A 14,916-nucleotide genomic window follows, 5' to 3' on the forward strand; every position below is an offset into this window, starting at 1 on the left:
TTCTTTAAGCTGTTGGTTGAAAGTCAGCACTCTAAAGCAAGCTTTCCTCTGGTGACCTACACGCACTATGACAAAGGAGGCTGCAAACTCATACTTAAAAAAGAAAAAGAAATAAATTATCTCACTAGTATGGCAGTCTGTTGCCAACACTTTTTGAAATGAAACAATGTTCTTCCCGGTTTTGACAGAGCACTGTGCACAAAGTCATAGCACAACAAACTGAGTCAGTAATAAATAACCACAGGACAGTGATTGATGATGGCCAATCTGTCTCCAATGGAATTATTGTAACAATACTAAAAATTCTTTCCCTCATATTTAACGTTTTGTTTAGGAGCTGTTGATACTGCCAGAAAACCCTTTTGACACAGCTAGCATAAATTGTAGTGGGTGTTTCGACACTGAAGCATCCAAGCCCAGCCTATTAAAAAAGCTGTCCCTAGACAGGCTGCTGTATGCATAAAATACACTGGTGGTTCTCAGCTGGGAATGAGTTTGATCTATTCTATATTGCATGCCCTGTCACTAAGGAAGCTTATGAGGTGGATATGAATATGAAATATGAACACGAAGAAAAAAATAACACCTTAATAAAATGAGTTATTATGTTTTGCCTAAATCCTCTTACGCCAACAAACAACACATACCATCACAAATTCAGCAAAATTCTGCCCATTTCAGTAGGTGGGAAAGGAAGAAAAAAAAGCAGCAAGGCTCTGTTAGGCACATTACAGTAGAGGATTTATTCTGGAGAACCTGAGAGCACTGACTGAGGAGTGCTGATTGTTGCAGTGCTGTCACTGATGGCCAGAGGCAGGGAAAGACAAGGGATCTGGAGCTGCTCTGTGCCATGATCTAATGCTTGGCACACGGACAGCTGAGGAGTTTAATGCTATCAGTCCACCATAACCTTTCAAAATGCAACCCAAGTCCTGAGCAACACATTTTCAGTGCAGATTTGCTATTAATGAGCAAATCAATAAAGTCTAAAAACATCAAGTTAAAAAGGATGCACAAGTAACTGTGTTCAAGTATTTGTGAAGTACTATGAGATTGTTCTTTGAAATACATCAGCATTTAAATTCCATTTTTCTTAGTTCACATGCCTGAGAAGCTCACGATCCTGTAACATCAAATACAAACCATAATATTCTGCGCGTTTTTTAGACCCAGATGCCCATAACATGATAAGTTCCAGCAACTTACAAAAATCATTTTTAAAATGAGAGTAGGAAATCAGAAATGCAGACATACTTATTTTTCTAAGTTACTGTAAATTTCTAGCTATGCAGACCTTAGCCTAATTTGTTCTCTTGGTAACTCACAGAAATGACATGACAACACCAATTAGATGACATCCAATACTGAAATTCAAGTTGTAATACAAACATGTAAACAATAGGACTGCAGACACAGACAAGAAATTAAAGTGAAGCCTAGAACACATACTTGAGCAAGTGGAGAAATAATGAAAGCAGAGATGACACAATGGGCTTTGAAGAGCCATACTTGGATATGAGCTCTGCTGAAAAAAGGTATCTGTGTGACAGTCTGGTTATACAGTAACCTCTCTTCCTGCAGAAAAATCATGCACAAGAGAAGACTCCAAACCTTCTCCACTGAAGTCATTGGCAAAACTACCACCAACTTCACTAGGAGCAGGAGTCAGCCCACAACATTTTGGATCAGAAACAGTATTTCAGAAGAGTGCATGCAGATACCACAGCTGTATGAAATGAAATAAGGGAAATCCAGCAAGCAATACAGAATATTATAAGCTAACACTATGAAAACTCTTACTGTTTTCCACAAAAATGCATTATCATAATAATCTGAGGCAAGTATGCTACAAAGATATCTCTTTTTCTTTTCAATGTAAACTGTGTTTTGTTTTCGTACTGCTAAAGTACATTAGAGGGAAGGGCACACTCTGCTGGTCAGAAGCACCAGTTACACCAAGAGCTTTTTAATGATATCATGAGTAATAATACATAAACCCGGCTTTATGACACCTGACTTGTAGTGGTGCTCCTCACTAGGCTGCTACTTGATTTACCTTTTTTACATTCTGAGTATTAAAAGAAAATAGCCACGGTGTTATGTATGGACTTTCATGTGTTTAAATATAAACTTACATGCTATATAGAATACTTTATTTCCTGAAGATCATTTTTTATAATATTGTTTAAAACTCTTTACCTTGGGCTTTTCATCCAGTATTTGCTGACGAATCTCCTTGTGTTTTTCTATCAGTTTCTCCTGTCTTTTACTCTGAGCATCCTCTAGCTGTAAGAAAACAGTAGAAAATCATTTCAGATACCGCATACCCTCTTTTTCCCACCCCTTCTCTAGCAGTAGTTTGTATTATTTTGCTTCAGCTTTTATCCTGTGAGCTGTGTGAGACGAATCCTGCTCCCAGAAGAAAGTCCTAGAGCCCTAAATGAGCACATTAACAAATTTTGGGCCCCATCTAATACAGTGCTCAAGTATATGCCTAACTGCAATAGGAATTAAGCATACTTCACTTGCTAATTCTTTATGTTGTTTCCTGAATCAAAGCCTCTGTAAGCAAAAATGGGCCAGCTTTTGAATTTAACTCTCTCTGAAATAAAACTAAGAGAATATTCAATAGCAGTATAACTTTCATAACAACTTCCCACATCAAAGCACTGCTGTTCATACTGTCAGCCCAATGTAAAACACGTATAGCTACAGAAATACTAACATCTGTAATAAAATTCTGCACCTTTGATTTACAGAGCTCTCAGAATGCTCTGTGTATTTCAGTAACTGTACAGGTGTATTTGAGCTTAAAATATACTCTACAAATAACTTTTACTGACTTTAAAAGTTCTGTATGCAATCTTTACATTCATGAAAAAGCACACCAATTAAAAAAGCCTCAAAATTAAGACATTTCTTAGTATCCCAAAGAAACCACGGAGTATATTTTCTATGAATAAACAACAGATCAGAAAAAAAAAAAAATTACAACTTTATTAAAATATGCACTCATTACTACCTCCTACCTTAAATACTAAAACTTACAAAGATATGTCTAAAATTACAGTTTTTCTTTGAGTGGAATGTCAATAGAAATCTACACTGCATCTGTTAGAAATCTGTACTAGCGGAGTGTTTACACAGAAGCTTGGAATTTGTAGTGTAAAACAGAACCTAAAATATGAAAGGTGACATTTTGCCCCCCAAATGAAAAATAAACATGCAGCCTGACATACCCTTTTTATGTATTGCACCACCTCCTGGATATATGATCGAATCATTTCAGTCTTCTCTCTGGAAAAAGCAATCAACAAGTTACATTAGTCCATAAGATCACATCAATACATTTTAATGTTCCCAGCTTCCTTCAAAATGAGTAAGGCAATGTTTTGAATGTATGGGTCTGCCCATTTAACATTTTGTCTTTTCCTTGCTGTGCTTTGTTTTGTAACAGGCTTCGATTTCCCCATGACATACTGCAGCAACACCTCTGCTCTTTCATAATAGTTTTTTTTCTCATAGGGAAGTGCCATACCTTCAAGGTGATGGCAGCATTTTTTGAGACCCAATTGTCAGCCTAGGGGAGTGCACGCAGATGCACACTGCCACATTGTGGCACTTTGTATAGCAGTGAAATAAACTGTCAGTATGTAGATGCTACTGCTGATGAAGGACTTAACTTTGGTCCTCAGCTTTGCCCTGTGAACTATAAAAAGCTGAACTTGAAAAAATTACTTAAAAGTGACTCAGTGAGATAGCTTCTAGGTAACTTTTGGTAAAGACAAGATCCCTCAAAAAGATACATGCGCACAAAATAACATTTTGTGGATATCTGATCAGATTCAGGACAGTGCTCTAAAACTTAATTGCTTAATAGTGAATTGCAAGCTATTCTGGTGGCATTAAAATCTGATGGTTCAAGGTAGTTAAACAACCCCTAGTCACACACAGAATTAGAAAAAATAATTAAGAACAATTAACATAATGTTTCCTCTCTCTGTATTTTTTTCCTTCAAATTTTCATAAGAAAATCTTTAATGAAGCAACAGTCCAGCAGGGGTGACTCAGGATTCATCAGAAGGTCTCAACTACGCCCTGCCCAACTGCAAAAGTGAGGACAAATGGCATCACTTGGCAGAGGAAAGCCAAGTTTCCCATGTTGCTCCCATCTTACCTCTCCCATGGGCTCTCTGAAAAGCCTGGAGAAAGAAAGTTCTTGGGACAGAGGAGGAAAAAATGAAAAGAGAAACAGAAATGAATTTTCACATGTCTGTTTCTGAGCCTTTCTCACCAGTGTCTCATTAACGTCTCAGCTAGCAAATAATTTCCTATTGCATTTTGATTTTACCGCTATAATATTTTTGTAACAACTAACCACACTTTTCTTAGATGAGCACATGCTATTTTACCAGCTCTAACCATATTATTTCTCCCTTTTTTTTTTCCAAAATCAATTGTTCTCATTCTGTTATCATTTTTATAAGATATTTCTAAATTTAATAATGTTTCTTAAATTATCTGATGCTGTTCATTGTATGAGCTTCTGCAACCTTCTTCTACTGTTACCAAATACATAGATTCTATGGAGATGCTCCAAAATCTATATAAATTAATATAAATAATATAATAATATAATAATAAAGTGTTTGTTTTGCTTTATTTTGTTTTTAACAAATATACTAACAGTAAGAGGAGGGCTAAGGAGAATCTCCATCCTTTACTGGATGTGATGGGGAATGTGACCACCAGGATAAGAAAAAGGCTGAGGTTCTCAATGCCTTCTTTACATCTGTCTTTAAGACTCTACCCCCTATCCTGGAAGTCTGGGATTGGGAGCAGAATAAACCTCCACAGTTCAGTTGGAAACACTGAGAGATCCGTTGCTCCACCCGGTCTGTCACAAGTTCATAGGACCAGACAGGATCCATCTGAGGGCGCTGAGGGAACTAGCAGAGATGACTGCCAAGCCACTTTCCACCATCTATCAATAAGCACTGGGTTAACCAGAGAGGTCCCAGAGGATTGGCAAATTGCCAGCATGACTCCTATCTACAAGAAGGGTTGGAAGGAGGATCCAGGGAATGACTGGCCTGTCAATCTGACCTCAGTGCCAGCAAAGGTTATGGAACAGACCATCTTGAGTGAGATCATATAGCATGTGTGGGACAACCAGGTGGTAAGGTGCAGCCAGCATGGATTCATGAAAGGAAGGTCCTGCTTGACCAAACTCATCTCCTATGACCAGATGACTCACTTGGTGGATGAGGGAAAGGCTGCTGATGTTGTTTACCTTGACTTCAGCAAAGCCTTTGACACTGTCTTCCACAGTATTTTCCTAGGGAAGCTGGAAGCCCATGGCCTGGGCAGGTATACTCTTTGCTGAGTAAAGAACTGGCTGGATGGCCGGGCCCAGACACTGGTGGTGAAGGTAGTTAAATCCAGCTAGTGTTTCGTTACAAGTGGTAATCTCCAGGGGTTTGTATTGGTGCCTATTCTCTTTAACAACTTTCACGATGACCTGGACAAGGGGATTGAGTGCACCCTCTGTAAGTTTGCAGATGACACCAAGTTGGGAGGAACTGTCGATCTGCCTGGGGGTTGGAAGGCCCTCCAGAAGGATGTGGACAGGCTGGATTGCTGGGTGAAGGCCAACGGGATGAAGTCCAACAAGACCAAGTGCTGGGTCCTGCAATTTGGCCACAACAACCCCAAGTAACATTACAGACTTGGGGCAAAGTGGCAGAGTGAAAGATTGTGTAGAGGAAATGGACCTGCTGGGGTATTGGTCGACGATCGGCTGAACAGGAGCCAGCAGTGTGCCCAGCTGGCCAAGAAGGCCAATGGCATCCTTGCTTGTCTAAGAAATAGTGCTGCCAGCAGGGGGGTCAGCCTTTTCTCTCATATACCTAGCAATAGAACTAGAGGGAATGGCCTTAAAATGCACCAGGAGAGGTTCAAGTTGAATATTAGGAAAAATTACTTCTCTGCAAAGAGTGGTCAGATGCTGGAACGGGCTGCTCAGGGAGGTGGTTGAGTCACTGTCCCTGCAGGTACTCAAGAAACATTTAGATACAAGAACATTTAGGGACATGGTTTTGTGGGGAAATATTGGTGGTAGGTGGATGGTTGGACTAGAGGATCTTGGAGGTCTTTTCCAAACTTGAAGATTCTGTGAAATTTTAACTCTTCTTAAGTGTCACTAAAATAAAGACTAGTAACAAAGAGTATCTCAGCAAACAGGCAAAGATTAAAATGTCCCATTTTCTTCTTGTGCAGCTTGCCAAAACAAATTAATTAGGACAAACAAACCTAGATGCCAAGCCCTTGGGAAGAATATAACCAACTTGCATAATTCCAGTTTGTATTGTCTGGTGGTTCACAGAAACCACACTCTCAGAGCCCAGCTCTCACCAGAATTAACTGCCTGCTGCAAAAACTGCCACTGAGGGAGAGTCAGTAGCACTGCATTTACCACAAAGAGAGCATACCTTCCAGTGTATTACTGCTATTTCTCTTAGATAGCAGCTTTAAGAAGCAAAGATAAATCAGAAATAAAAACTTAGTTAAAGTAAAATCAATCCCTTCAAGAACTGAGGTTGCTAAGTCTATTTATAGTCATACGTAGAAGAAAAGTCTTTGGATTAAAAGCATCTTGACTCCATCAAGCTACTCAAAGACATGTCCCCATACCATACATCAGCACTTCTGCAGCTCACACAGGCTCCCAATGTTGGTACAATAGGAGATTAGATTTGTCCCAGGAAGTCGAATTAATATCAGTGGAAGTAAGACGGACTCCACTGCTTTGGTGAGGTACTGCAATCTGACTAAAAGCTAGCTTGGATTTAGGCTTGAGACTTCGATTTTTCCAGTAGTGAAAAATTTTGCATTCCCCCAAAATGTGTGAGGATATGAATGTAGGAATACACTTACTCTTCCATTTGATTTTTATCCTTGGATTTTGCTTCTGTGATCTTCTCCTGCCTCTTCTTGTCCATTTTTTTCTTCAATTCTTTCTTTTCTCTAATGCATAAAAAATAAAATTAGTTTCAAAATGCATCTAAATGAAAACCATAAAGAGATGTAATCAATTATATAAGGGGAATAGCACCTTACTTTTCACACGTTTCCTTCAGTTTCTTTAGCTGGCTGTTCTGACATTCCTCTGCTACATCTGTCAACTTCTGAATAAGCTAAAAAAAGAATTCCAAGAAAGAGAAACATACATTTTCAGCTAAACATCATACATGCATCTAAGTTTCCCCAAAAGTTTGTGATAAATCACATGAACCAGATAAATCAGGAAATGCATAGTAATGTCTATCTGGTCTCATTCAGCTCTTCTTTCCTTAGATAAAAAAGAAAGACACTGAGAACAGGCTCTGCTCTAAAATCAGAAAGAATCTCTCATTTGCAAGGCAGATTTTATATGCAACAAATATTAATCCCAGCAGAGCTCGGAGGTAAAAACCATCTGAATATTTTGTGTTAAAAAATGAATTTATCATGATATTTTCTAACTGGATTATGTAGAAGATGGGACTTAGCTTTGGGAACTGCCATTTCTCATTTTGGAATGAGAAATTACTTAACTTACAGTATCAGCTCAACTATGTAGGTACAGAATGTTTTGTTGTTGCTGTTGTTGTTTTTAATAAAAAGTAAAATCCCTGTGATTCAGCCAACAATTGTTACTTGAATGGGAACTCTCTCTCTGCAGCACAGGTAACCATTTCTACGCACCCACACTGGAGCTACTCCTGCTGGGTAACACTGAAATGGCTCACATGCAACTGATGATAAACAGAGCACCACTTGGGAGTGTCAGCTCTGAGCTATGATCCATGGGAACATATTTGTGAGAAGGCCTTGCTGAGCAACTGCCAGGCATATCACTCCTATGATCTGCTTCTTGGATGGCAGGACAGAGCAGACAAATCACCTCACGCAACAGCAAAGAGGTAAAACATTGTAGAATAAAAAAAAAAAAGTGTGAGATAGGATTGTCCGGAGCTGAGAAACAGTTTATGCTCTCACAACACTCTTTAAAAATGTTCTCTTTTGCCTGAGAACATCCATCAGCATTAGCTGCCATCTGTCCAGGCTCTTCTATAGCAGTGAGAGGGCTATGATCTTGCTGTAGTTGTCAGCCAAACTCCAGCTGTAAAAACACAAGCCAGCTCAGACTGATGCATGAAAACTATTTCTTCACCATATACAGATTATGTCCTGTATCCCCTCGAAGCATTCATCTGCAGTAGGAACACTCTTTGGCATAACTCTATGCCCTGGAGAACATTTGAAACTATTTTCATTTATTTATTTTATGGTGTTTCTATTTATTTTCCAGCTAATCCTACCTTCTTCAGTGTTATACGCTAGGAAAAAAAAAAAAAAAGTGGCAGAACAAAATGAGAACATCATCCAAAAGCTGCAATAAATTGAGGCTTATGTAACTAGAGGTAAGCACTCAGCTCCACGGTAGTAATAATAAACCTGTTGCCTTTCTGCTTTTTATCCAAGGCCGTCCAAGTACATTAGAGGCGTTGGTGACAAAGTGACACAACAACTTCTTGGAGTTGCAGTGGATCACAAGAAAATCATCTCTGAAATGGACTCCAAGCAAGAGTAAGCAACACTCCATTCTTATATCACAGTGGTTTCGTTACTTACTAACCCAGAAAACACTAAAGAAAAGCAGAGGCTGTAACAAACGTACCAGCTTAATGTGCTCTCGCTTCTGGTACTTTTCACTGTAATACTGCTCCTGTCGGAGGTTTAGCAGCTGCTGCTGTTGCTTTTCCTTCAGCTCGACTAGCTTCTGGGTCATTTCAGAGTCAAGGGCAGCCAATTCTTGTTCGATAGTTGATGAACCATGGTCTGGGCTGCCCGTTTCAGATCTGTGAAGATACACATACACACTGGCTTTAAGCCACTATGCCTGTTCTGCCCCATATCAAAAACTTGTTTTTCACCTGGTAACATGTAGTTCATCAATAAGTTTTTTGGCATCACATGCAGGGCAAGACGATGACTTTAGCTGTGGTAAATCCACTAATTTAATCTTTTAGGGAAAAACAGTGTTGTTACTAATGAGATTTGTATTGCTTTTAAACCTTGTATTACAAACCTGCCATGGTGGGGTGAACCAGGCTTAGTATAATTGAGCTATAAATACAACTGCCAAGATTAACCATATAAACATTTACCCACAGGACTTGTTTACCCACTTCCAGGCACCTAACTTGAATTTCAAAGCTTCACAGTCCTCAGTAAAAATGGTGAATGTTAAGTATTTTGAAAACAGTCATCCTTGCATATGCTTAGCAATAAATTTAAAAGCATAATTTACATCTGCATTTACAAAAAAGCTTAAAATGGTTAGGAGCATTCCTTTATTTAGTATTTTCTCCCCCCTTCAGGAAATGCCATGCATAGCACACACAGAGGAAAGTGCTCTATGGACTCCTGACTTCAGAAGGAAATTTAACATCCCAGTGGGGAATAAACCTCAGAAAGGCAACACATAGGAGTAAAGAAAAAATGTAAGGAAAAAGCTAAAAAAGCAAACACTGAGAACCAGGTGGTTGTTTTTTTCTAAGGCAGAAGTATAGATGTAATGGTGAAAGGAGACATGAAGACACCAAATTGCTCAAGGCAAAAATAAACAGCAGAAACAGTATCACTCTCAGGCCAGCAGGAAACTAAACCCAAGAAAAACACTCTTAAAAAATATGATGATGTTGTGTCTCTGCTTGGCTGCTGTGTTTACTGTTGTACTCAGGTGTTAAATCAGTTGCCTGGGAAACCTCAGGAACAGTGCATGAGATGGACAAAACAGCTGAAGTTTGAACAGAGGGGGCTGACTGAGAAAAATGAGTTTGCTGCTCAGACATTTGCAAGATTACAATGCAGAGAACTTGCTGCACTGGCTGCCTTCTCCTCTTCCAGGTTCAAGTTTGCAGTTGGTTTCACTCAGCCTAACTTCAAATGAAACATTGTGAAGCTGCTTCCATCAATCTGAGGATACAGACCAAGGTAACCTATTTGTATTTCTTGTATTGTTATTTGAATATTCTACTAAGCGGTTAAGTGGTATCAGTGTGGTAGGTGGGGATAATTTACATACAGAGGCACAAGACAACACTGATGAATGTTAATCAGCAAATAATGCCGTTGCACTGTATATTTTCAAGTTGATATTTCTCTTGTATTTTTAGGAAAAAGAAATGGGGCTAGTCTCTAAAATACTGTCTTTTAAGGGACATGATTATTAAATAGAAACTTCGGAACTGCACCAGCATAGTACATATGTTTGTGATCAGTAAATAGTTCAACTGTCCCACAGACATCGGCTTTACTGAATCTAGGCCCAATTTTAGGCATGGGCACAAAGCACTCATTGCTTCTGATCAGAGGCAACATATTTGTATGGAAATCTGGCACAGGAATTCCTTACGAAGTAGCGCTTCATACTTTGCAGTTGAAGGTAAACAGCTAGAGTTATGATTTAAAACAGTAAAAACTACCTTATTCCTTGAGAGACAGTATTCTATAAAAAAGTCTTCTGCTTGGGACAATTTATACTTGCAAATCTGAAAAGCCTTCAATACACACTCCTGCTCTTTAAAAATTCAACATCAGATTTTTTAAACTTCAGATATTTCAGTATCTGTACATAAAACTACACATCTCTGAAATCACTATGACAGCTCCACATAGCCGACTGCATTTATTGCCTGATACCATGAATGATTTATGGTCAAACCGTAACAAAATAAACAAAATCCTTTCTAGTCAAAGACAGATGAGTCATTCTGTTTATTCAATTTGTTTTTCGGCATAAAGTTGAATAGAGTATGCCAAAGAAAAAAAGTAACATGATATAATTTTGTCTGCCACTATCTGTCACACAAATTGATGATGGAAAATACAGCAAATAAATATCACTGTATTTGCAGTTGGCAGCCAGTCTTTAAGTGAGTGAGCTCCTTCCTAGGGACAAGTCATGGACTGAATCACAGTCACTTACAATTAAGAGTACAGCAGCAGTAGCCAGAGCATACTTGCACATTTTTCTTCAACAGTCCCTACCAAAAGCACCAAGTAATTTTTTTAAAGCTTGTTCAATGTCTTTATGCTTAAGAACTGCAGCTATTTCAATTCTATGCAAAAGTTAAAGGGCTTTTTTCTTTTAATTACTTCAAAAAATAGATTGTGCTAGACTAAGAAAGATGCACTTGTGAGAAAGAAAAATTTAGGATGGTATCTTTTGCCATTCTAATACTGTTTTAACAGTATTAGACACAGGTGGTACCTACATGTGCATTTGTTTTGCCAGGAGCTAAGAATGATCTTCTGCAACACACAGTCCCTTATCATGTGAATAAGAGAAAAATTGTGGAAAGATAAATGAGTCCCAACAGTCAAACATTTCAAACTGATAATACAAATATGACTCTCCTTTATTATCTAAGCAAATAATATAAATTGGTATCAGCACACCCATGGCAATGAGAGACTGAGAAAGAGAGATAGAACCGAAGGAGTGTGCATGCAGAGGCAAAGCAAAGCAATCATTAAGATATTCCCAAGTGGCCAGGATCAATCACCACTTAAACCACAAATGCTAGTAACTGTTAAGTATTTCTTTTACCTAACTATAGGGCTGATCCTTTTTGTAGTGGCATAATTTTTTTCCAAGGTTCTAATGTGGAGACAATGCTCGCCATCCAGAACTTCAAAATATTTGCTCTATTGCTCTAAACACAAATAACACTTGGGTCTTGCTCCACCATCTGGCAGCACACTGTGCTTGCCTAGGGAAAATTAGTTGCTCAGTATCAGCAAGATTATGTGCTGACTGCAAAACTTTCTCCTTGCTGGAAAAAAAGACCTACTTTATAAAGCTGCATTATAAGGTGTGGGGCAGAAGTTTCACTATTGATGCTGATTTCAACCAGCACTGAACTGATATTCCTCCTAAAGCAGGTCAGAATGGGAGATGATGGGGTGCTGTGATAAAACATACCACAATTGATCTGATTAAGAATGTAAACACATTATCCAGTTAGGTTTCAGTTCTTTCACACTGTGTTCTGGTTCCTGAACTATACCAGTATGTAGGGGAAGCTCAATGTCACCATCTGTGATTAAATTCACCACCTAGCTACTGGTTGCTGTTGCCAGTAGAGCTGAATCTCCTACCCATAGCAGAGATCTAAGAAAAGCTCCAAGATAAATATTGTATGATCTTGTTTACGGGAAAAGAGTTTTAAAATTGTGAACAACTTATCTGACTTTTGGCAGAGAAGCAGGATATCAGAAAGGACTTTTTATCTGATGATTTTCATATCAAAAAACCTGACATCATTTTATCTCCAAATCCTCTGACTTGATTTTATCTACAAATCTTCTGGCTTGATTTTTTCTGTGCTTTTAGAGTCCCCTCCATATTAATTATCTATCATAAAAGAAAGAAAATGCATTTACCTTTTCTTACTGTCTCTTTTTGCTGTTTTTTCTAAAACTGCTCTTCGTCGCAGATAGTCATTTTGGATTTCATTATACTTTGCAGTGTGCTCTTTGATAAGATCAGTGGTTTTCTTGTGGTGCCTCTTAACAAGGTCCTTCATTTCTTTGTAGTGCTTCTTCTGAAGCTTAACAAACGACTTTTGTTGTTTTAGCTCTTCAATAGTCTGTGCTTCCACTTCTACAAGGACAATAACAAAAGCAACTTCAATTTTCTATTAACATATGATTTTAATCAAAGAACACCATCAGCTGAAATGAAACAAAGAACGCTTGTTTTACTGCTGGCAAGTGAAATGTGCTAGCTGAAACTAACCGAGCAGAATTCTCTGAAAAGAAGCTAAACTTATTGAAAATACTTAGGCAAATTCAATTCAGAGTAGGAAGCGAGTTGAAAGCCTAAAGCACCAACATGACCAGCAAAATAAAAACCACGTACTTTCTTCCCTCATCCCCTTCAGATGCAAAAGATTCCCATCAGCCTGACATGTAATTATACCATCTCGCACAAATATGATCACTATCCTTTTTTGTAGGAACTGCACCAACACCTCAGGACTGCCTTCTCTCTGGATGGGTCATACAGCATGATAAACTCCCTTCACAAACAGCACTTCAGCTGCCTGCCCTTCTGCCTTGATGTGGGCACTGGCTTTGGGCATCTGCCCTCGTATCATCATGGAATTCTGGGAGTGATTTCACTTCTGTCATGATGGAGACTCATGGCCAGTTATCTGCCAGTCTAACGAAGTCAGTAGGCAAATGCAATCCAGGGCTGTCACTGTCAAGCTTTGTGAACCCAGATCACAGCTCAAGTTCAGTGTCTGCTATCACAACCTGCACACGCTCACTCCAAATCAGCAATAAAAAATAAAGTGAAGAAGGAAAAGAAGCCAGACTGAAGACTCCTTTCTAGATCTCACAAAAGATCAAGTGTAAGGAAATGTAGGAAAATAATTAAAGGAAAAAGAAAGAGGTAGGAGATCTGCAATCTAAAATTTGTTTCCAAGCTGAAGGACATGACTCCCAGTTGCAAAGCAGGGTCAGTCTGCGTTACCTAACAGGGTAATTTCAATGTTGTAGGAGTGATGGGACCACTGCAAGTATAGTGGAGTTAAAATGGGTTCACTACTATTGACAATATTCAGTGCAAAGTTAGCTTCTGTTCAGATAATAGTGCTGTTTTGGTTTTCTGGGGGGGTCCCTACAAGAATGCAACAATGGAATAATTCTTAGAAAACCCGACAGTGATCTCAAGAAGCATGTGCTCAAACATTTAATAGCATCACAGCTGAGGAAGAAGACATGGTATGTACATTTTCTATGAGTTATTGCAGTCACAACTATTCAAAAGAGTGTCTAAACCAGATGGACCATTTCACAGAAAATATGTTTCTCTTGGCAAAAAGTGTATCATTTGTACAGTATAAACTGTATATTTAATACCTGTGAGGACACTCTGAATAAGATCTTCTGTCTTTGCAGGTGCTTTCACCAAACCTAGAAGTAAAAGAGATGACTAATACCAACTGTTTTAAAACAACAGCCATTACTGTGTCATCTAAATGCATATTAAACTATGGTATGTGATATAGGATGTATACTGATACAAGTATTCATTAATTATCTGAGAAAAGAAACACAGAGATCACCACCACACTTGTCTCATTTATGAGGAAGAAGCTACTGAACAAGGCTATGAAGTCTTCAGTCATTAAACTATAAGCACTGTGGTTTAACATCCATTTATTACAGGAAATAAATCAATACAGAATACCAAAAAAGCAGCTCTTAAATAGAATATATTTCTATATTTGAAGAAGATTAGCCCTAACAGCAGACTGGGAATTTGTCCACCAAATTTATAAAAACAAAGCAAACAACAACAAAAAAAGCAGATCAAACAAAGATCACCATGTTCTCACCACCTCCCCACCATCAAAAAAAAAACAAAATAAGAAAACACCAAATAAAATGTTGTTCTTGAAATGTAAAGTACATAAAAATTAATACCCAGATTTATTTTGAAAAGACGGTTTTTAGTTTGTTTTGCTTGTTTGTTTTTTTTTTACCTGGTGTTGGTTGGCTATGGACAACCTGAGTTGCTGGTTTTGGTGTAAGAGAGGCAGTGTGATTTACTCCATTTTCTGCTGGTGCTGGCCTAGGTTCACTGTTAGCTTCAGATGGTGCATCTCCGTGGTCCACCTGAAAATACATAAGAATTTACATTACTCTTTCCAACTAACAGTCTTAAAAATTTCCAGATCTACTTTAGTCTACTTCACAATTGTAAGAGTCTATAAATGTTAAGTACAGGCTACTTTTAACAGGAAAGAAGAAAAAGGAAAAAGGAAAAAAAGGAAAAAAAGGAAAAAAGGAAAA

The 14,916-nt window shown here is 38.3% G+C and overlaps 2 protein-coding genes across 2 annotated transcripts in view; both read right to left on the minus strand.

Annotated features, from left to right (window-relative positions):
• Nucleotides 1–14,916, minus strand: part of LOC100548128 (1-phosphatidylinositol 4,5-bisphosphate phosphodiesterase beta-1-like) — a 383,894-nt gene that overhangs the window by 159,020 nt on the left and 209,958 nt on the right. The window contains 4 exon segments of the mRNA XM_031552677.1: nt 2,200–2,286; nt 8,723–8,903; nt 12,496–12,715; nt 14,607–14,739. Of these exon segments, the coding sequence (XP_031408537.1) occupies nt 2,200–2,286; nt 8,723–8,903; nt 12,496–12,715; nt 14,607–14,739 (621 nt within the window).
• PLCB1 (phospholipase C beta 1) lies at nt 1,685–14,766 on the minus strand. Its single transcript, XM_019612605.1, has 9 exons — nt 14,607–14,766; nt 13,981–14,034; nt 12,496–12,715; nt 8,723–8,903; nt 7,120–7,196; nt 6,937–7,026; nt 3,240–3,297; nt 2,200–2,286; nt 1,685–1,726 (listed from the first exon to the last, which is right to left on the minus strand). Exons 1-9 carry the CDS (start codon nt 14,749–14,751, stop codon nt 1,700–1,702), a joined length of 939 nt encoding a protein of 312 aa, XP_019468150.1. The 5' UTR covers nt 14,752–14,766; the 3' UTR covers nt 1,685–1,699.

The sequence above is a fragment of the Meleagris gallopavo genome, chromosome 2 (genome assembly GCF_000146605.3).
Source record: "Meleagris gallopavo isolate NT-WF06-2002-E0010 breed Aviagen turkey brand Nicholas breeding stock chromosome 2, Turkey_5.1, whole genome shotgun sequence".
NCBI lineage: Eukaryota > Metazoa > Chordata > Aves > Galliformes > Phasianidae > Meleagris > Meleagris gallopavo.